Consider the following 22473-nt stretch of genomic DNA (forward strand, 5'->3'; position numbering starts at 1 on the left):
ATCACATGATTATACTGGGAAGAGGGGGCAGGAAGGGAATATATAATGGACTGGAAACAGAACAAGCTTTTGAAACTAGAAATTAAAAGAATGCCCATGATTGCAAAATCAAGTAAAACAGAAGCACGTTATTCAAAGATATGGTAATAGATAAGAAAAAGAGCTTGCTCTGGGGGATAGGAAATGGAAGAATGAGGTCAAGGGGTGGTATTTCAGAAAAACGAGCCTATAGATTCTTTAGACTCTGTAAACCATGTGTAACTTTAAGAAACAGAAAAACAAAACATGAAATCTAGCGCAGTGCCTGGCTCATAAAAATTCACTGACGTTATTTGCTTTATTATCATGACAAGACAGATGACAGGTTTTCATATCACTATTACATTCATGCTAAGGGACAACAAGGTTTCCTATTTGTTACTTGATCTTTTAAAAACACATTATTTGCTCTGCTTGGAGTATTCGGGCATGCTTCATAAAATAAAAAATTACAAAACATTCCAGTTGTGTTTTTTACTAAGCAAATTATCTAATTTTATGCAATTTACACACAATTATTAATTTTAGTAACAAAAACAATAGAATTCTTTCACTTCTTGATATCCCACAATAACAAGACTTAAAGTCCCCAAGACATGCACTACAGCTGTGTAACAGATTCTGTCATCGACATGATGGTCTTGGCATATTCTAGATTTTGTTCCCACTTTAAGTGCTAATTCACTGAATTAAAACAGGCAAAGATTATGAACTGGTTCAGAAGGAAGGAATAAACACAGCTAATAACAACAATAATGTATCAATCTCATTTGTAATAAAATACAAATTTAAAAACAAGACACCATTTCTCACTTATATTGGCAAAGATCAAATGAAAAAAACAGAGAATTTGTACAGCTGACCAGGGAGAACGGGGCGGGGGGGGGGGGGGGGGGGGGGGGGGGGCGCGGAGGGGTGGTCTCACATGTGACATTAGCTGGAAGTGGAAACCACACGGCCTTTTCTTCTCAAAGTTCTAGAACTGTTTAAGCCTTGTGAACCACTTCCAGAAATGCTCTTAAGGACGAGAAGCATGTTCCTCAACATGTGGTCACAAGGACACTCACTACACCAGTGTTCATAGTAAACAGCGCACATGGACACAACGTCCAGCACGGGAAGGGGTGCACATGATGCAAACCAGACCTTCCCTGTGATGGCAGGTGGCCGGGCGCCTTCGATGCCACGTCCCCACCCTCGCCGGGCTCCCTACCGCAGGTCTACTCCCCACAGAGGCCATTAACATCAGGGGTCCGATCTGAGTCAAGAGAAGCTGGGGGGAAACATTGTGGGGTCTGTTGGGAAGTTCTCTTCACGGATGACAATGAGACCGAGAGGAGAAATGGCCTTCCCTGCTTTTTAGACCCAACCCTATGAAGATGTGAGGCTCACGTTACGGGAGCAGCTCTCTCCATGAGGGACAGGAGCCCCAGGCAGAACCGATAACCCGAGGCTGAGGTTACGGGCACCTTGGAACCGTGTGCCAATTCAGATGACAAATGCCCCGGGGTTACTTGGATATTGTTACCTCTGGTCACGACTTCAGCGCCAGTTAAGCCACAGATGCAGACTAATGAACAGGAGATATACAGTTAAGCCAATAAAAAAATTACAAAACACTATGTTTCCATGAAAAAAAAAAAGTGGATTAATAGGGATTCATTTGCCAAGAAAAGGGTCTGGAAAGAAACTTCAGGTTTTAGGAATCACTATCTCTGAAGCATAAAAATTTACATATTCCCTTTCTCCATATTCGATTTTCTACTTTGTTCTACAATGAGCACCTATCACTGTAAGATTCTGCTCCTTTTTCTACTCCTTTTGTCAATCCAGTACGATTTGGGAAAGAAGAGGTAAACGTGTGTTCTAGGGAATTAGCTTGAACTGAGAACCTGGTGTTTTTAATAGGAAAAGTGGTTTGCTTTTATAAAAACGGGTTTTTGAAATAAAATTGGATACTATCAGGCATTTATTGTTTTAGTGAATACAGAAGATTACAAACAGTTTTCATTTTCCTTTGTTACTTGGGGAATCATATCATGATTTTGTACCATTCCGTATTGGAATTTCTTCTGTGAAACAAAAACAGTCCCAAAACGAAGGATCTTCAGGGGTCATAGGAACAGCAGATGATATTAAATCATTAAAAGTGAGGACACTAAACTGCCTTGGAGTTGGTTTAGAATCATCTTGAGCTGGAACCTAAAAGGGAAAAAAAGAGATTACCTCACTGTTTTACTGCATGTGAATCTTATGATCAATTTCATAATTAGGGAAATGGGAAATAAGACCAAATTATTCATGTCAGTAATACTGAACTGCAACACAGCAGGATTTCTAGGTAACTTCAATTACTCCTTATGTTACTGTTGTCAGTATAACAAGTTAAAAGAACCTAATTCTTGAACCTTCTTGGTGCCTAACCTGTGGTATGTGTTTAAAATGTAGATTTCTAAGCCACACATCCAAAAATTCTCATAGAGGAGTTAAAAGGATCCCAAAAGATGAGTTAAAAGTATCCCCAAAATATGTAACTTTTCATAAGCAGGTAGGTTTTTCTGATAGAGAACCACAATGCAAACTTGTGAGGAACACTCTAAGGGACAGATGTGACAAAATTCCCATGACCACACAAGAGACGCAACACTTCTACAGGAAATGATTCCCTCAACACTAACCTGAAACTACATCTTATATTCTCAGATACAGCCCTTGTTCGCAACTCAGCCCAGGGTGGACCTTCTTCAACATTGGTGCCACCTCTCACAACAGGTTAAATGGCGGACGTGGGCCTGGAAGCCAGCCGCCAGGTCAGGGGCCTGTCAGGCCCCCTGCAGTGCCACAACAAGGAGGCAGCACGTGTCCACAACTGACACAAGTATAAAGCTCTATACAAACAAGAGAGTTGCAGAGTGTAAAGCTGAGACTAAATCACACGAGGACAAGTAATCAAGGCCAGAATATCTTCAGATAAGAGGGGTCAATTTTAACATACTGTCCCCTTGTAATTAAAGTATCTAAGAAGACTTTTAATCCTTTGATAAATTTATCAAGAGTACTGTCTGTACATCGAGCTATTTTCCAGCAGTAACGACACATATCTACCGATCACGCTAGCGTCTCACGTGGATTCCTGAGAAAGAAGGACACGCATATAGCTCCAATTATTACAACATGACCAGGATTCCTTACAAATATATTCCCGCAGAATCACAACTGTGTACATGGACGCTGAGGGCCCTTGACCTGAAGGGTGTTTTGGTTTGTTTCACTTTCTTCACTCAACAACTCAGCACAGAAGAAAGAACAGACTGTGGCAGGAAAAACAGAGACCAGTGTCCCATAGCAGCGTGACACAGGGCCTCACACGTGTTTGGCCCTGTCACTTTGGGAATCATTTGGGGGATTACTACAGAAGGTGGAGGGGTTCCATCCGACAGATAATGCCATCACGCAACACCCTCCACTGAACCTTTACATTCAACCCAACTCCAGTTCATGGGGAAGAAACCACTGGTAAGATGCCTGGGACAGTGATTATCTTGAATTTCTACCAACATATAAGACTAGGACAATACTGGAGACATTTTTTCTTTGTAATATTCACGAATGTGAAAAAATAGATAACATGCTTTATAAAAATTACTGTGAAATTCCAGGATCTTAAAGATTTGATCATGTAAAACTCTTCTCAATCTCTGATCTTAAAAAACAAACACACAACTCTAACAGGATATAAACCCAATGACTGCTTCTATTCAATAAAGAACACATTCAACAAGGATTCATGCTTTTTAGAAAGAAGTAAGAGAAATCTTAAAATCTTACCCCCTGACGTCTAGATCCGTCCGGTTTCCTCAGAGCGACTGCCACAAAATGGTGCTCATCTATCTTGCTTTCCTGAAAAATAAAAGATAGTGGATAACATATTACTGAAAGTGCAAACTCAGATACACTTCGGTTTCCATTTTTAAATCTCAGTGTCCCTGTCTCTCTACACACACGACACACATATATTCCCTTGCCTCCCTTGAACCATTTAAGAAGTCACACAGATCGTGGCCCCTGACTTGTAAATACTTCAATATGTATTTGCTAATAGGGATATTCTCTTATACAACCACACTAGCTAATAGCTTCAGTAAACTGACATTTAAAGAATACTTAAATCGACTACCTATAATCCAATTTTTGTGAATTAATCCAGTAATGTCCTCACAGCATTTCCCCCTTCCAAAACCAGAGCTCATCCAGGATCAACTACTGCTTCCAGCTGTCATGTCTTGATAACAAGATGGATTATTGTATCTAGAAGCACATCTGGGTCCTCAGCAGCCCTCACAGGTGACGTTTGAAGTATATATGTAAAAAATCAGACTGCAACACTGGTTTATAAGCATTCAGGTAACTAAATAGTACAGCCCCTGGAAACTCAGTGGAAATTCATAGCTAAGACTTAACAAACACACTGTTTACTGTTTTCTGTTTTCCCCTATGTCTGAAGCAACAGGGAAGGGGGTTTAGAATAGATATTGAGGCAGTTACCTCAATTCCCAACTACTAAAAACCACAGAGGCACTGGGTGGTTCATCGGTTAAGCATCTGACTCTTGATCTAGGCTCATGTCATGATCTCATGGTTCATGGGATTGAACCCTGCCCGTGTCAGGCTCTGCGTTGGCAGCACGGAGACTGCTTGGGACTTTCTCTCTTCCCCTCCCATACTCTCTCGCAAAATAAATAAACTTAAAAAAAGGAAAATTAAAACCTCCAAAACTATTAAAATTTTCAAAGAAAAGACACCTAAGACATCCCTTCATAAGGTATCATTTGAAATGGAAACTATAATCAGAAATAGTATCCTCTTCATATCTTCACACCAAATGAGCGGAAAAGAAAAAAAGAAAGAAATCCAGTAAGGACAGATATGTTAAAAGAAGAAAAAATATAACCAGCTAAATGTCCGAAGATTTAACTAAAAACAAGCCCACGATATCCATTTTATGAACAAAATTACGCTTGTTGATATATGGTCTTCCACTGCTCACACTGAATATGCTGACGGCATGAGCATCGTAAATGCAGACAGGTTTCAGCTGTCACTACTTTGGGAAAATCTCTCAGATCATGGGCTCTGTGGTGTCCGTATCTGAGGGGAACATCAGAGGGAACTGTGGGCCGTCCACTAGAATGCCAGGATGCCCCGCTCATCACTCACATTATCTCATCATCAGCCACAATTCAGTGAGACTGATTTCACCATAAAGCTTCGTCCTCTCTACTCAGACCTCATCAGCAACAGGTAAATACGGCATCTGACGCGGCAGATACAACTCACTGAACCCACATGAGAACAGAAGCCCTGTGTGGTGAGCTCTGCACTAAATCCTTCTTGCCAAGAACAGTGCACGAGTAAGAATCAGGTGAAAAAGGAAATGAAACTAGCAACTTACTACTGACACGAGTTCATTCAATGCTACTGAACTGAAGACTGAAGTTTAACTTCCAAGACTTTCTAAATTTTCAAGATTTTCTTAACTTTATAAATTTTATCCATAAAATTATTGTAAATACCAGAATTTCCCTATAATCTCTGACAAAACAAAAGGGAGCAAGAATATTTTATCCTGACCCTCCTCTGCAGGACACCGAGCTCACACCCAGGGTCCCTGACCGCCCCCACAGGGCACCACGCTCATACCCGAGGTCCCTGATGCTCCCCTGTAGGGCACCGTGCTCACACCCAAGGTCCCTGACGCCCCCCTGCAGGGCACCGTGCTCACACCCGGGGTCCCTGATGACCCCCTGCAGGGCACCAAGCTCATACCCAGGGTCCCTGACCCCCCCTGCAGGGCACCACACTCACATCCGGGGTCCCTGATGCCCCCCTGTAGGGCACCGCACTCACACCCGGGGTCCCTGACCCTCCTCTGCAGGACACCAAGCTCACACCCAGGGTCCCTGACCCCCCCCCCCGCCCCCCACAGGGCACCACGCTCCCACCTGGGGTCCCTGACCACCCCCGGCAGGGCACCGCGCTCACACCTGGGGTCCCTGACCTCCCCTGCAGGACACCGAGCTCACACCTGGGGTCCCTGACCTCCCCTGCAGGACACTGCGCTCACAACCAGGGTCCCTGACCCACCCCTGCAGGGCACCAACAATGCTTCCTGTCATGCCCACTTTCATCGAGTAGCCTCCCCTAATTAATCTCACAGACATGCACAAAATAAAGAAATTCTTACAGCAAGTGATAAGTTTTTTACCTCAAATGCCCATTCTTTTTCTTCTTCCCCATCTAGGAACAAACGTGTTTCTTTATAAACTTGGCCTATATCGAGATTTAATGGGGATATATCGAATTCAAGCCGTTGCAATTCAAATCCTAGGCCAACACCAAGGGCTTTTATGAAGCTTTCTTTCAGGGCCTAAAATACAGAACAATTTTCTCTTACCAGAGCATTTAGCGGGTAAAATCTCCATCAACTCTACAGGCCCCACACATCTGGATTGTTAGCTTTATGCTACATGATGACTCCAAGTTGTCATCATTACTTTTACCCCTGCACTAGCACAGACACAAACCAGACATGGGATCACACGGTCAATCATCTGATCCCCTGGGCCTCTGCTCTGGGTGTAGCAGCACCTCCCTCACAGCCCTGTCGTGATCATTAAATTAACCAACTCACGAAGGGCATGTTTTCTGGCATATAGTGAATATTACAGTAGTGTTTGCTAAATAAGGCCTCGTGTGTACGAGTTCCTTTGAAAAAGAAAACATTAAACATTGTGAGAAATGTCTTGTTTGAGCTTTAAGAGCAAGTACCTTCTAACTGACCACTGAATATACACTTCATTTTCTTAACTGTCATTAAGATTTAATTATGCCTCAAAAAAAAAAAAAAAAAAAAAATCACAAAGTTCCCAACAATCACCCATTTATTTTAAACACTGTAGGAACTCCCCTAGTAACCAAAGGACTTTGATGCCGATTTTTAGTAAAGACAATGAGTCATCGTGGGCTTTTAACTCTCAAAATTAGAAAGAAATTATACCCAATTCCTATAAAACATATCCAGTTGAGTCCATTCATCGTTAAAGCTTCTGATGGTTTCCCATTCTTTGTTGGTAAACTTTCTTTTCATAATATGAAAGAATTCTGGAATTGAACCACGACCTGTCAATTGAAGAAATACACAATTAAAAATAGACAGTGACAAGCAGGGGTTAGCCCAGGAACACAAGGGTAGTTATAGAAATAGTGAAATTCTGTGATTAAATAACAATGGGAAAAAAACAACACACAGTTGTATTGATAGATGCCTTCCGAAAATCTGATACAATTTACCAGCCAAATGTGGTATAAATTCTAAATAACATGGAGGAAAAGAACTAGATGTGGTCAAGTATCAGAAATCTACAACAAACACTCTTAAAAAAGAGGTATATTCCTCTGGGGTTTACATTTTTTACTTTGCTATAGGACAGGAAAAAAAAGCAATCCCTTTACTGTAAGTTTTTGAGAACTGCTAGAAAGCTGAGGGTTTATTTTTTTAATTTTTTTTAATGTTTATTTATTTTTGAGAGAGAGAGATACAGAGACAGAGACAGAGCATGAGAGGTGGAGGGGCAGAAAGAGAAGGAGACACAGAATCCGAAGCAGACTCCAGGCTCTGAGCGGTCAGCGCAGAGCCTGACTTGGGGCTCGAACTTATGGAGCGAGAGATCGTGACCTGAGGTGAAGTCAGACCTTTAACTGACTGAGCCACCCAGGTGCCCCGAGGGTTTGTTTTTAAAGTTTTATTTTGGGAGAAAGAAAGCCCAAGAGGAGACGGGCAGAGAGGTAGAGAGAGGGAAAGAGAATCCCAACCAAAGCAGGCTCTGTGCTGTCAGCACAGAGCCTGACGCGGGGCTGGATCTCACACCTGGGAGATCATGTTCTGAGCTGAAATCAAGAGTCGGACGTTCAACAGACGGAGCCATCCAGGCACTCCTGTTCTTGGTTTTTTCTAAGTGACCACTTTGGAAAACTACTTTACACTTCTTTCCTTCACAGGAATGGTTTCCGAACATGTTTTCTCATTTGACTTTTCCAAATGAAAACAGATGCTAATTTCTGCCTTTTCAGGGATGCCACTGTGAAATAAGCTTTTTTTCAAAAAAATTGAGATACACCCCTAGACCCTCTGTTCCACAGACAATAAAATATCACAGAGCATTCTGAACATAAATAATAAATAATTCAAGGAATCTGATTCTCAGAATTGAGAGCTGAGACACAAATTAAAAATACAAGATGTGTCTCCCATATTTTTCCAAAACAGAACTATGTGCTTATCTATCGTTACCACTAGACAGGATGTTTCTGTATTTGTTTATTGATTCTGCAAATATGTCAACTGTAAATACTACACAAATGTGTACAGAACTAATGGTCACACATGGGTCAGTCATGGTGCCTGGCCTCCCACACGGCCAGCCTGGAGAGCCCATCAGAGCCTGGCCCTGGGCAGAAGGCCCACAAACATTCACCACATGGATAAACGAAATGAACCATCATTTGGTCCATTACTGCCCCATGCCCTGCTGTCCCGTGTCCTTAGTTCACGACTATAGTCCCTCGAGGAGCATGGCCTCCTCTTCGTGGCCGTCCCCTTGCAGACTGTGTTAACTCCGACTCACAGTTCTAGAACACCCAGCTCTAAAATCCGACATTCCCACTAGCTACAAGTCCTCCAGTGACGGCCACCAGCACACGCTCTGTGGGTGTTAGACGCCTGTCTGGAGACCACAAGTTGAATCCCCGTGCTTCACGCGTTATTGGCATTGCACCGCTAACTTCACTCTAGAAACTCCCCAGTACTGCACACCGGAATGCTATGGACTGCGTCTCCACAGGGAGCTTACAGCAGGTCCTACAGCAACCAAGTATCGTTCCCATAGTGATCTAAAGGGTATAAGTATCAAAAATCAGTTCCTCCACAGAACTGTTCACGATCCCCCACCATTCCCACTTCAGCAGACTTAAGAGTGTCCTCCTTAGCCAGGAGATACTTCTGATGATCCTGTGGGGAGTGATGTGGTCCTTTACAGATCAAGACAAAGACTCTCATTTACTTTCAAGTTCAACAGACTCATTTAATCCAACTATCTTCTCCTTGGCACTCTGTTCTCAAGAAAAATACATTTCAATAGTTTACAAGTTCAATTAGTGTTCACTGTTTGTGTTGTTCACATTGCTAAAATACTGTTACTTCCTAAAAGCAGCCCAGCAGACCTATCAAGTCATTTCACGTAACAGCACTGAAATATTAGCTGATCTTGGGGTCCCAGGGGAGGGGGATCCCTCTGATGGTCCCGTGCTTCACTCTCCCAACACCTCCCTCAAGGCCCTTACTAAACACAGTCTCCTTAGAAAGCAAGCAGCACTAGCACATGGCGTGGCTTGAGAAATGACACTCGAAAGTGACAATAAATCTGGAGAATTTAAACACGGGGAGCACTGTATCTAGGTAAATCATCAACTGCTTCCTCTTGAACACGTTCTGGCACAGTGCAAACACTAACAGTGGGGAAAACAGCTACCTTGATTTGGAGACTACACTGTATATTTTGAGAACTGTAGCTTTAATGGAACACTGCCCCAAATGCCATAGTTAAAAATATATGCCTATTGTCATCTATAATGTCATTTTGTTTGTTGGTTTCTTCATAACCTTCAAAAAACCCTCTAATTTTTTAACTAAATAAGATGGGGCAATCAAGACAAAAAAGATTAAATATGCATGCTAATAAAAAACGAACTGATAAAGCCCTCTAATTTTTTAACTACATAATATGGGGCAATCAAGAGAAAAAATATGCATGCTAATAAAAAGAAAATGATGAACATAAAAAGCAATCTAGCACAATCACTGAAAGCAATCACAAACTGATTATGTACAGCTAAAAAAGTACCCAATATGAGGGCGTTTTCATATACTTTTGAGAGCATCTTATCCATTCCACAAAATAAGAGATGTGACAGCAAGAAAAGAGGATTTTCTAATTATTTGGCCAAAGCACAAGAGCACCACAGTGTGGCACTATGGTGGAAATACACAGTGGGTGAGTCCTCTGCTAGGTAGTTTACCTAGGAAATTGGAATTCGGGGGCGGGGGAGGAAATCAGTAGGAAATACCAGAACAGTACATTTGTCCCTCAAACGATCTGAAGGCAGCATAATTATCAAACATATAATCTGGCAAACCACCTAATAATACCATCACGTATTCATGTTTCCTGAGTCAGATTTAATCATCCCACCATATGCTGAAGGGGATAGGTAAGGAAGATGAAGTGACTGAAAAACAAAACCACTAACCACATTTACGGAAACCAGATTACCCCTCTTGTTGCTTAGCCTTTAGGAAAAGCAGTGTTAGGTACTAAGCTTCATAACGATCAACTAATCGAGACCACAGACCAACTGGTAGGTTGACTAAACATTCAGTGATAACCCACAACAAAGAGTTCACACAAACACCTCAAGCTGATATTGCCAACCTACAAAAAGAAATCCCACTAGTAGCAGAACCTCAAAGCCCACCTACGTCAATCTGTCCCCCAATGTCACCAATGTGTTCACCATCCTTAAAAGGGATCTGTTACTTTAGGGAGGGGTTGAGCCCTGTCCATCTGTGTGCTTCGAAATAGTGAAATTTAGCTTTTAATCAAAAGTCCAATTAGAAATTCTAGTAGTGCCATTTTTTGGATTACATATATTCTTGCTTCCACAGGAGCGGGGGAGGGACAGACTTCTATTCTAGACTTTGAGCCAGTATGTGCACAACGATGATGGACTTGTGTGGGAATTTACCGAGGCACAAACCCAGAATAAAGCAACAACGTATGAGGTCCTTAGGTGCCTTTCACAAATCCTGACAAAGGAGCTCTGTTAGAGCAGGAGGGCACAGAGTGAGATGCGGGCACCTGGGCTGGACACCCCCACTCAGGCAGTCCTGAACCCCAGCAGCTCGTAGTGCCTATATAAATGCCCTTATCAACACATGTGGCAAGAAACAGGCCTGGAGAGCAAGAACGGGACTCAGGGGCTGCAAATGTGTAATCTTTCAGGAAGAGGGCAGGACCCCCTGAAGGCAGGTAGAGGGGCCTGAGGGTGGGGGAGGCCCCAGGACCAGGAAACAGAGCAGGAGACACGGACTACTCTCAGGCCTCGAAACCATACAAAGTTTGCCCTGTTGGCTTTTCAACCTGCTTGGGACCCAAGGCCTCCCCTTCCCAGTTTTCCCTCTTTAAATGGGAAAGTCTACCCTGCGCCTATTCCCCCAAGGTGTTACAGAAGCGGATGGTTTATTTGCTAGCTTAACAGGTTCACAGGAGAGAGAGGAATTCTGTCCCGCCATGGAACATACCCAGCCTCACCTGTACCTGAGTTAGATCATCCACATGATGAGACGTCGAGCTTTGGAGCTGATGATATTCGGAAGAGATGCCGGAGTCAGAGTGAATGCTGGGACAAGCTAAGGCTCGGAGAGGCTGGGACGGGATGAATTTATTTTGTACGTGGGGAAGAGATACATTTATGGGGGAAGGTGGAGGATGGACCGTACTGGGTTGAACAGCATCTCCCAAAATTCATGGCCACGCAGAACCTCAGGTGTAGCCTGCAGATGGAATCACATTAGGATGAGGTCACAGTGGATTAGGACAGGCCCTGTATCCAGTGACGGAGAAACACTGAGGCACAGAGAGAATCTAGGAAGATGCAGGTGGTACCGAGGTGGCCAAGCTAGAAGCCAAGGGCGGCCAAGGGTGGCCAGGAAACCAGGAAGAGGCAACGAGGGGTCCTCCCCAGAGCGTCAGAGGAGCGCGGCCCTGTCGACTCTGACTGGTGGCCTTGAGGACATCACAGCCCTCTGGGGTCTAACACAGGAGTGCGTAGTGGCCGCTCTGGAGCCCCGGAAACCAGGCCACAGGCACACGACGCACGTCACATGTGCAGACGCACCCACACTCCAGACAGCTTCAGCGCCCGCGAGTCAGACGCTCACGTCCGGGCACCGTCGCCTCTGTGCCGACAGTCCTTTCAACCTCGGTAGTTCCAAAGCTTCCAACAAGGCAGAGCGGGGGAGATTACGGAACACACGTGTAAAGGGCCCCAAGTACTCAGTGCCTCACAAATGGGGGCGCTGGTGTCGTGCACACTGTTACTGCTCTTCTGCAAGGCGCGGCACTGCATCCCCTGCGCATTCACCATGTCGGCGCAGTTTTCCTGTCGCTACTTCAGCAGTTCGTACGTTAACAGTGTTAACCTCTGTCCGTCGTATGTGCCACAAATGTATTTCCTGGTTTCTGAGAGAAGATTTAATATGAAACCGATCACATCTGCGGACTTGGTTTCTTCTGACCTTTCTAGCTTCACAGGCATCCTGCCTCCACAAGTCTGAGAGAGTACACAATTCCACTGTGTTCTAGCAATCGTCATGAAAACCTAACTCCAACTTTGTTCTCTAGTGTAACACAAGGATCTAAGGGCTTTCTCATGACTTCCATCGTTAAAAAAAGGGACGGGTTACGGACTTCGTCACTGCTGGATCTGTAAACTATACCAAGTACAGGGATCCCCAAACATTAATACGACTGACATTCACCTGAGAAACCAGCTGTGCTCTCAGAGATTCTGGTCCAGTAGGTCTGGGGGGGTTTCAAGGAATCTGCATTTTGAGGAGCAGCCTGGCTGATTTTAGTATCCTGACCACCATTTTAAAACCATCACTGTACAGACGTCTGAGTGGCTCAGTCAGTTAAGCGTCCGACTTCAGCTCAGGCTATGATCTCTCGGTCCACGAGCTCGAGGCCCACATTAGCTCTGTGCTGATAGCTCAAAGCCTGGAGTCTGCTTCAGATTCTGTGCCTCCCTCTCTCTCTCAAAAATAAATAGTAAATAAAACATAAAAAAAAAAAACAAAAAAAACCCCACACCACTCTATGCATATAACCACCACCACCTCAGAGCTAACCTTTGTTAAGTACGCAATCATTCCAGGCATTGTCCATGTCTAGGCCTTCAACTATCCAGCTTTGGTGATAGAACTGTTTAGCCATTAGGATATAAATCATCATATACACACAAATTCTAGAAGAATTAAAGATTTAAACGTAAAAATAAAATTGTAATTTTATTTTTTAAGTTTATTTAGAGACAGATAGCATGAGTGGTAGACGGGAAGAGAGAGAGAGAGAGAGAGAGAGAGAGAGAGAGAGAGAAAGAGAAAGAGCAAGAGCAAATCAAGCAGGCTCCATGCTGTCAGCACAGAGCCTGACCCGGGGCTCAAACCCACAAACCCTGAGATCATGACCTCAGCCAAAACCAAGAGTCTGACACCCAACTGACTTAGCCACCCAGATGCCCCTAAAACTGCAATTTTAGAACAAAATCTAGTGGACTCCACCCTATGGGCAGAGAATATCTTATATCAATTTAATTATTTTTTCCAAATAAGACAGAATTCAGAATTTATCAATCAAAAGATAATTCATATGGCCAAAAATATAACTAAATTTAAAAGGTAAATAATAATACAATGGGCAAAATACAACAAATTTGGTCAATAAACTATAAATATCCACAATATATAAAGAAGTTTTATACAATGATTAGAAAGTACTGATAAGCAGTTTATACAAATCATAAATTCGAGTAGTCAATAAGCTATTGCTCTAGTGATGAGAATAATGCACCATGTAATCAATAATCTTTGCCCACTGAACTATTATTTTGTGTAGACACCAGGCTCTCACTGTTAACTGTCAGTTTTCTATTCTTGTGTTTACAATGCTTAACAAACTCGTAGGAAATGGTAAAGCCATTCCCCTCTCGCTGTATTTTTCATACTCTTAGACATGAATTCCTCCATGAAAACCTTAAGTTCATTTAACCCCATTCTGCAGAATGCTTCACATACTTTGCACCTGTAAAACCTTAAACAGGAATCAGTACAATCTAGTACAGACAGGCCACATATTACAGACTACGTAGGTGGGCTTTGCATCCTGGGTACAAATCCATGTTCTACTTTTTTTTTTTTTTTAATGTTTATTTTTGAAAGAGAGACAGAGCATGAACAGGGGAGGGGCAGAAAGAGAGGGAGACAAAGAATCTGAAACAGACTCCAGGCTCTGAGCTGTCAGCAAAGAGCCCTACACAGGGCCTGAACTCACGAACTGCGAGATCATGACCTGAGCCGTAGTTGGACGCTGAACAGACTGAGCCACCCAGGCGCCCCTCCATGATCTACTTTTTAGCTGTCACCTAGGGCCGGGGTCTTACTCTAGTCTCTAAAATAAAAATAGCACTTGGTCCTAGGCATCAAAAGACGAAGTAAGATAACACATCCAAGGCTCTAACACACATAGAAGCATCAGCACAGAGGAAGGTGCCCCACAGCCAACCCCACCCTGTAACTGGGAAGGGGATATTCCCTGCTGGGAAGACCTGGTTTTCCAGGGAGGAGGTCGGAGTACAGAAGGAAGTGTGACTTATTTCAGCTACCTGCTTCCATGTGTCCAGGCCGAAAGAAGACAAACGTGATCAGTAAGCACCCCTGCAGAACGCGGGTCCAGGAGAGCGGGAGCCCGGACGCGGGAAAGACTGTGAAAGTAACCTCAGGAGCAAGCAGGTGAGACCTGGATGGGAGCGGAGTGGAGGCAGTGGAGACAAAGGAGGGCGAGGAAGACGACTCAACAGGAGGAAATGCGTGTAACCACAACTCACTGAACAGGACAGTTTCTCTTGTAACGTTTTCCACCACGGATGTGTTCTCACTTTCTCATTTGTAATGAACACATTTAGCCAAGCCTAGGACTCCTCTCATTTGCACATGTGATAAATATTTACGGAGCACCTGCAAGGTGGCTGCACCCTCGGCTAAGTACGGGGTGCGCTGGAGCAAAGCCGCAAGAAGCCACAATCCCCAACCTCATCTAATGAGGAAGGACAGACGACAGTCCAGGAGTTAGGCTGTCAGGACAAATGAGAAGGGCCACACAGAGGAAAAGAAGGCCAGTCGGTGGTCAGAAAAGTCTCTTCGAAGGAGGAACTGGCTGGTGCCGTGGCTCAGTCGGTTGAGCATTTGACTTCGGCTCAGGTCATGATCTCACGGTTCAGGGGTTCAAGCCCTGCATCGGGCTCCGTGCTGACAACTCAGAGTCTGAAGCCTGCTTCGGATTCTGTGTCTCACTCTCTCTCTCCCCCCCCCTGCCCTGTTCGTTCTCAGTTTCCCTCTTTCAAAAATAAATACACATTAAAAAAAAAAACTGAGGGGTGCCTGGGTGGCTCAGTCGGTTAAACGTCTGACTTCGGCTCAGGTCATGATCTAGCGGTCTGCGAGTTCGAGCCCCACATCGGGCTCTATGCTGACAGCTCAGAGCCTGGAGCCCGCTTCTAGTTCTGTGTCTCCTTCTGGCCCTGACCCTCCCCTACTCACACTCTGTCTCTGTCTCTGTCTCTGTCTCTGTCTCTCACTCTCAAAAATAAACATTTAAAAAAAAAAAAAAACTGAAGGAGTAACTGACTACCTCTCACACTCCAGGTCTCAGGTACTCAGGAAAAGAGAGGACAGGAAGAAAAGATCAGCGTTTCTGCAAGGACGCAGAGCAGTTTGCTACTCGAAGCAATGAAAGACAAGGACAGCAGCTAGAAGAAGAGAGAGGTACCAACAAGAAGGACACAGGGTTGTGAGAAGGGGACTGGATTTTATTAAGAACCAAACCAAGAGTTTTGAGAAAACTGCTGTAGGTATTTTTAAAGACCACTGCACTCGGTACAGAGAACTGTACCGACAGCACAAAAGCAGGAAGCAGTCAGGAAGCTATTACAGCTGCACGGGGAACAGTAAGGTGGAAGGACACAGGAAGACCAGACCACCCTTCCTACCTCATAGTCCCACCGTGCACTTTATACTCACTGTGCTCAATTTATGTAGCAGCTGTTCTAGACAGCAGTGCCTTAAGTCATTTCTAAGCTATTAAATTAGTACCAAATCTCAAAACATCGAGTCATTTTGTCCTGCCAATTACTATCCAGCAAAGTTTATAATAAAAATGGGAACCTGAAAATGTAAAATCATGGGAAAAACTTATTTTGGTCTTTTCCCAAATCTAAATAATAATTTTGATACTGTGTCTATCTTGTCTTGTTTTGTAAAGGTGGGAACACAACTAAAAAACTCATAGAACTGTATTTTCTTTTATACTCATTAACCACAAAAGGCTTTGATGCTAGATAAAAATTAGAAAATGAAGGAAAAACCAATTTCCCAATCCGGGGCGGCAAATTATCACGAGGACCTACAGAACACCTGTCCCCAGGAGTTAGAAATGTGCTGCACTGGCGCATTACCCATCCTGGGGTCCCCAGCACTTTACAAGCCCTCCTGTCTGGACATTAACTAAACAATTATTTCCTGAGGGCCAGCCCTGCACCAGCTCTTTTCTCCAAGAAGCAGAGAACACAGCAGCAGCTGCCACATCCCCCTCCAGCTGTGGGCATCTGGCTAGAAGACCCCCCCCCCCCTCCAAGGCTGCCTGGGTCCGGCAGTTACTCCCTAGTGCCCTACCAGCGGCGACGGGAGCCCTGGGAGAGGGAGGGACCTTTAGCCAGCAGAAATGGCTAACAAGTTCCTACATGATGCCTCCCTGCAGACAGGAACAGAAGACAAAATGGAATGGAGTTTTTCCACACACCAAGGATGCCCCAACGGCTGACTCCGACCTGGAAGACAATCTGGTAACAATGTCCGCCACAAAGTTACGCTTCTGCTGCTGGCCTGGGTTGTGCCCTCCATCACTCAGCAACCTTGGGGAACGTGCCTCGCTCGGCTTTCACTTATTCTGATAAGCAGAGCAATTCAAATGAGTCCCCATTGCAGTAGAAAAGTCTACTTCCCTCTCTCACTGAGTGATAAACTGTCCATTCACACTTGAGAACCAGCGCAGTGACCGGAAAACCGCTCTTCCCTGTTAGGAGATACGTCAAGAGCTTTTTGGCAATGAAGCAAAGAAGAGTTAAGGTCTGGACACTGTGATAAGCCAAATAAGATCAATAAAAAAAGGTGTATGTGTATGGTGGGGAAGGTGTCCTAATAAAATATAATAGGAAACTGAATTTTCAGTTTTTGCTCATTTAACTTTTTAAATATTAAAAGTTTTAATTAGTGAAGGCGCCTGGGTGGCTCAGTTGGTTAAGTGCCTGACTTCAGCTCAGGTCACGATCTCACAGTTTGTGAGTTCGAGCCCCATGTCGGACTCTGTGCTGACAGCTCAGAGCCTGGAGCCTGCTTCTGATTCTGTGTCTCCCTCTCTCTCTGCCCCTCCCCGCCTCATGCTCTGTCTCTCTCTGTCTCAAAAAAAAATAAAAACATTTTTTAAAAAATTTTAATTAGTAGTTACTTATTTATCCAGTATTGACCACCAGCCAATATTGTCCCCAGGAAGCTAACTGGTAGTAAAATCTATCTCACAGGCAAAGTTGCAAGGCGGCCGTGAGCCCCAGTGGCCAGCCATTCTTGTGTCATTGTGCACACTGCATTCGAAGGACCAGTGGCCTCTCAAATAATTTCTGACTTTTGGAATAAGGACAAAAGGAAGCTATGAAAGCACATGGGCTCATTCCCATGCTTGCCACATCTCCTTTTTAGCAGTGGCTTTTCCGAACAAGCTCTCTGTGACGCTCCTGCAAACCAGATGCTGTCCTGGGAAAAACACACACGTGCATATTCACACAAAACGTGGTGAACAATTTTAGGACATTAAGAAAAAAAATGCCTTGGGATGCCTGGGTGGCTCGGTGGGTTAAGCGTCGACTTCAGCTCAGGTCATGATCTCGTGGTGCGTGAGTTTGAGACCCACGCTGGGCTCAGAGCCTGCAGACTGCTTCAGATTCCATGTCTCCCTCTCTGTCGGCCCCTCCCCACTCGTGTTCTCTCTCTCTCAAAAATAAATAAACGTTAAAAAGAAAATGTTTTTGTAATGCCTTGATGTTTATCCAGGAATTTTTAGCCCAAGAATCTCCATTGTCACTAGTAGAGCCTCCTTTGCAAATCTGAGAACAGCGTGGGCGAGGAAAAAAGCAGGTGGTGGCAATGAGAGGTAAAGGAACACCCCGACAGCAACTGTGAGCAATGAGACTCACAGCCACACTCTGAAGGCCTCCAGCCAAGACACAGAGTACTTCTTCATGCACCTGGCAAAGAGCGAGCTAATGATGTTATGACCTGAACTAGGCAGGTGCTAAGAGATATGACAGCAGCCAGCCTCGGACATAGCTCACAGTTCCCGCTCTCATGTGGCTCTAAGGACCAAGAGAAAGACCATCAATTACCCTGACAAATAATTATAAACGGAGATATGTAGTGGAATGAAGGAAATATATTTTAGGAGGGCTCACGACAAAAGAACCGACCTATGACTTTGGCTCACAGAGGTGTCCCTAGTAAGGCTGAGGTGACAGCTAACTGGTAAAGAAGTCATCTCTGCAGAGATGGGGGCAGGGGATAAAGTTAACACAAATCTTCCAGAGTAAGGGCAACAGAAGGAAAGACTGTGGTGGAGATAGTGTGGAGATGAGGAAATTATACCATGAAATTAGGAAAATGTTTTTCTCTTATTAACACCTTTCTTCTTAGCCTGTTACTTACCTTCTCATAAAAATAGTGTATCGATGCTGGGGTGGTTGGAACAATTCAAATGGACAATATAAATAAGGCACTTAATAAAACGTGCCGGCTTATAGTAAGTGCTCACTAAATGTTACAGGTGATGAAAACTACAGAGCAGTTAAGAGAACCTGTGCTCTAGTAAAACTGCCTGAATACTCAACCCCACAGTCAATGTAAGCAGTTCCTACGGTCACCAATTACCAATACCTAACGCAAAATATAAGCAACTTAAATATTTTAATAATGGCTTGCTCTTAATTTTCGCTCATGTAAAATGTGCTGCAAAGAGCTGTAATTAAAATATTCCAGAAATACAGGTCATCTCCACTATAGGACTATAGTATACTTCACCAAGGAGATGTTTTTGTTTGTTTTTTTTCGTTTTTTTCTTTTTTTTATGCAAAACAAGTTACTCATAAATTCTGGAAAATACCTGAATGAAACGAAGTTCTTACAATATAATTACTATGTTTTCTAACTAGAATGCCATTCAAAACGGACTGTTCATGGAGTTCATTTCGGTTTAACATTATTTAAATAATACAAAAAGCTACTGAAAAACCATTCTTTACAAAAGTTAACAATCTTCGAAAACAGTTTGAAATGTATTCTTATTTAACAAACTAGGGTCTAATCCAAGAAGGAAACCTTTGTTATTTTCATTTTGCCTCTAGGCAAAGCATTACACGCGTGCTCAATTCAGAGAAACTTTCCTTTCCACAGACGTTTGCTGATATTCACAGAAAAAGGGAAATATACCCTTTTCAGATACATGTTCTCTCAGCTACAGCACCTTTGACTACTGAGCACATTTTTCCTAAACTTAAAGATCTGTAATACACCTCCTGGCCTGAGTCTTCGGACAGATAAGAACTGAGAACACAAGACTGGTAACTTGTGCACTGCAAAAATGCAACATTACCTGGAAAACTAGTCTTCATTACATCAATTCCAACTTGTAGCTCAGGTTCAGCAGCGAGCACAGCATAGTCCCCTTGATGAGAGATGTTAAAGTTGAAATTGGGGTAAGGATTCAAGGAGTCTTTCGCAAGAACTGGTTTTCCCTTTGCAGTTCTCTGCAAACGAATATTATTCCAAGGGATATTCAATTTCTCTGCAACTAATTTCCTCATCATCAGACGACCGGCCTGTTAAGTAAGCAAAACACATAGTATGTATTGATGTGTACTAAAGATTCAAGTACGTTGCCTGTAACAAAGTCCATTTTTGTAGTTTCTAAAATATATTCATTTTTAAGTGTTTAAAAGTACGGAAGTACTAAACATACTGCGTTAAGATTTCAGCAATGCTTAAGAAGCTAGAAGAAAAGGTCAAAGTCTCTCCTGTCAACAAGTAACCAATGTTAAGATTCGGCACCCTTCTGGTCTTTTCACGACGTGTCTAAATAAATATGTGTTCATTTAGCTATGCTTTTGCTATCTATCTCATATATGAGATCCTACTCTAAGCGGGCCTGCACCATCCATAAGCTTTATAACGTGCAAGTGCTGGGAATTATTTCATGTCTGTACACATGGGTCTGGTCTGTACCCTTTTAACTGTAGCATAGTACTTCATACTCTCAAGGTCCTCCTCTTGATGGACTACTCCCCTATTACCAGACATTTAGGCTGGCTCTAGTTTAGCTATTATAAACAATCTCCCAAGGAACCACCCTGTTGTTCCTACATCTTTCTGCCTATGTCCAAGTACATGCAGACCCTATAGACATATTACTCAGCTTCAATAATTAGCAAGTCAGGGACACCTGGGTGGCTCAGTAGGTTATGTGCCTGACTCTTGATTTCAGTTCAGGTCATCATCTCAAGATTGGTGAGATCAAGCCCCATGGTGGGCTCTGTGCTGACAGCATTGGAGTCTACCTCTCCCTATCTCTGCCCCTCCCCCATTCTCTGTCTCTGTCTCTCTCTCTCTCTGTCTCTCTCTCTCTCAACACACACACACAATTAGCAATGCATGACTTACTTCACATATACCTCATACCTCTCCCAGTGTCCCACGTCTTTAATTAGTAATTTACTAAAACCACACAAAAATACCCAAAGATATGAAGTAACAAAATATATGATATTTTATAAAATACCTTTCAAGTATTTTCCCCTTCCATTCTAACAATGATTTTTAAAACTCACAATGCTCTGCATTACGGTTTCTTACAAATTATAAAAAAAGTTTTAAAAAAATTCACCAATATGCCTTCCAAACATTATCAATTAGCCCACCTTATAAAGGAAAAGGCGTTTCCATACAGAGGCATTTTCAAGAACTGGCGGTCTTTGAAGTGATGGTAACTACAAGCTATTTCAAAATGCTGTCTACAGAAGAGATAATTTCCAAATGCAATTTTCCATATGTCGCTTAAAAATGTATCACTAAAATAAGTAATTCCGTTTAAACCATCGTTCCCCAAGGTATAGAGTCAGTACGGGGGTATGCCTAAGACGGCCCCTCCCCGCGGCCCGGGCCTTCTCTTTTCGGTCCAGGAACCCTCCCCAGTACTCGGCCCTCCTCCTCGCCGCCCAAGACCCCTCCTGGGGCTCAGTCCCCCCACTTCGCGGGCCAGGAACCCTCCTCGGGACTGGGCCCACCCACATCCCCGCGGCCCAGGTCCCCTCCCTGGGGCTCAGCCCATCCCTCCCCGCGACCCAGGTTCCCTCCCCGGGCTCAGCTCCCCGTCTCCGCGGCCCAGGACTCCTCCTCGGGACTCGCCCCCACTCCCCGCGGCCCGGGCCCCTTCCCCGCGATCCAGGAACTCTCCCCGGAGCCCAAGTCCCCTTCCCTGGGGCTCGACCCACCCCTCCCCGTGGCACTCGGCCCTCCTCCTGGCGGCCCAGGACCCCTACCCGGGACCCTGGGCCCCCTCCCCAGGGCTCGACCCACCCCTCCCCACGGCCCGGGCCCCCTCCCCGAGGTCCAGGAACCCTCCCTGCAGCCCAGGTCCCCTCGCCAGGACTCGGCCCATCCCCCTCCCCGCAGCCCAGGCCCCCTCCCTCAGGCCCAGGACCCCTTCTCGGGACTCGCCCCCCTGCCCGCGTCCTGGGCGCACTCTCCGAGGCCTCGAGGCTGGCCTAGGCCTCCCCCAGCTGGGCGGCGTGCAGAGCTAAACAAAGTGGGGCCATCAGGGATTCCGAGGGCCTACCGCGCGCAGACTTTCTCAGGATGTGGAGACTGGAGCATCGCACCGGCAGGTGCACGATCCGCGCGGAGGTAAGATGAAGATCTGACAACCCCGGACGTGCATGATGCAGACCCTTCGCCGTGGGGCTGGCGGCGGCGTCGCCCCCAGCATCACCGCCCCCGCGGCCGCGCAGCCCCCACGGGGTAGGAGCTGTCCTCGCCGAGGCCCGGCCGCCCGGCCCGCACGTATAGGCCGGCCCGAGGCCCACGACCCCCGGCGGCGGCTGCCCTGGCCCTTCCACCCCCGCCAAACCTGTAGTACCATGGCTGCTTTGGCGTCCCGGGCGAAGACGAACTGGCCGATGCGTTCCTTCTCCTCGGGCTGGATCGACCGCACCGCCAGCAGCCACTCGGCGCGGCTCGGCAGCCAGGTGCCGCACGAAAAGGCCCAACGCACGCCCTCCATCGCAGGCACCGAAGAGCACCGCCGCGCGGGCGAGCCCATGCACGGAGAAAGGACCCCGCAACCGCCCCAGGCCCAGGTGGCGTGGACGCAGGCGTGGCCCCACCCCCTT

The 22473-nt window shown here is 45.0% G+C and overlaps 1 protein-coding gene across 1 annotated transcript; it reads right to left on the reverse strand.

Annotated features, from left to right (window-relative positions):
• Positions 1-318: 318 nt before the first annotated feature.
• AASDHPPT (aminoadipate-semialdehyde dehydrogenase-phosphopantetheinyl transferase) lies at positions 319-22459 on the reverse strand. The gene is made up of 6 exons (XM_049614161.1): positions 22221-22459; positions 19683-19908; positions 7097-7218; positions 6305-6466; positions 3868-3939; positions 319-2241 (listed from the first exon to the last, which is right to left on the reverse strand). The coding sequence occupies exons 1-6, from the start codon at positions 22401-22403 to the stop codon at positions 2077-2079; spliced, it is 930 nt and encodes a 309-aa protein (XP_049470118.1). The 5' UTR covers positions 22404-22459; the 3' UTR covers positions 319-2076.
• Positions 22460-22473: the final 14 nt, after the last annotated feature.

This window comes from Panthera uncia, chromosome D1 (assembly GCF_023721935.1).
Source record: "Panthera uncia isolate 11264 chromosome D1, Puncia_PCG_1.0, whole genome shotgun sequence".
NCBI lineage: Eukaryota > Metazoa > Chordata > Mammalia > Carnivora > Felidae > Panthera > Panthera uncia.

Coding starts and splice junctions, on each gene's coding strand:
- AASDHPPT (XM_049614161.1), bottom strand. CDS start 22,403: ATGGGCTCGCCCGCGCGGCGGTGCTCTTCGGTGCCTGCGATGGAGGGC. Junction 7,219..19,682: donor AATGAAGACTAGTTTTCCAG/GTAATGTTGCAT, acceptor TTCAATTGACAG/GTCGTGGTTCAATTCCAGAA. Junction 3,940..6,304: donor AAAAAGAATGGGCATTTGAG/GTAAAAAACTTA, acceptor TTTATTTTTCAG/GAAAGCAAGATAGATGAGCA.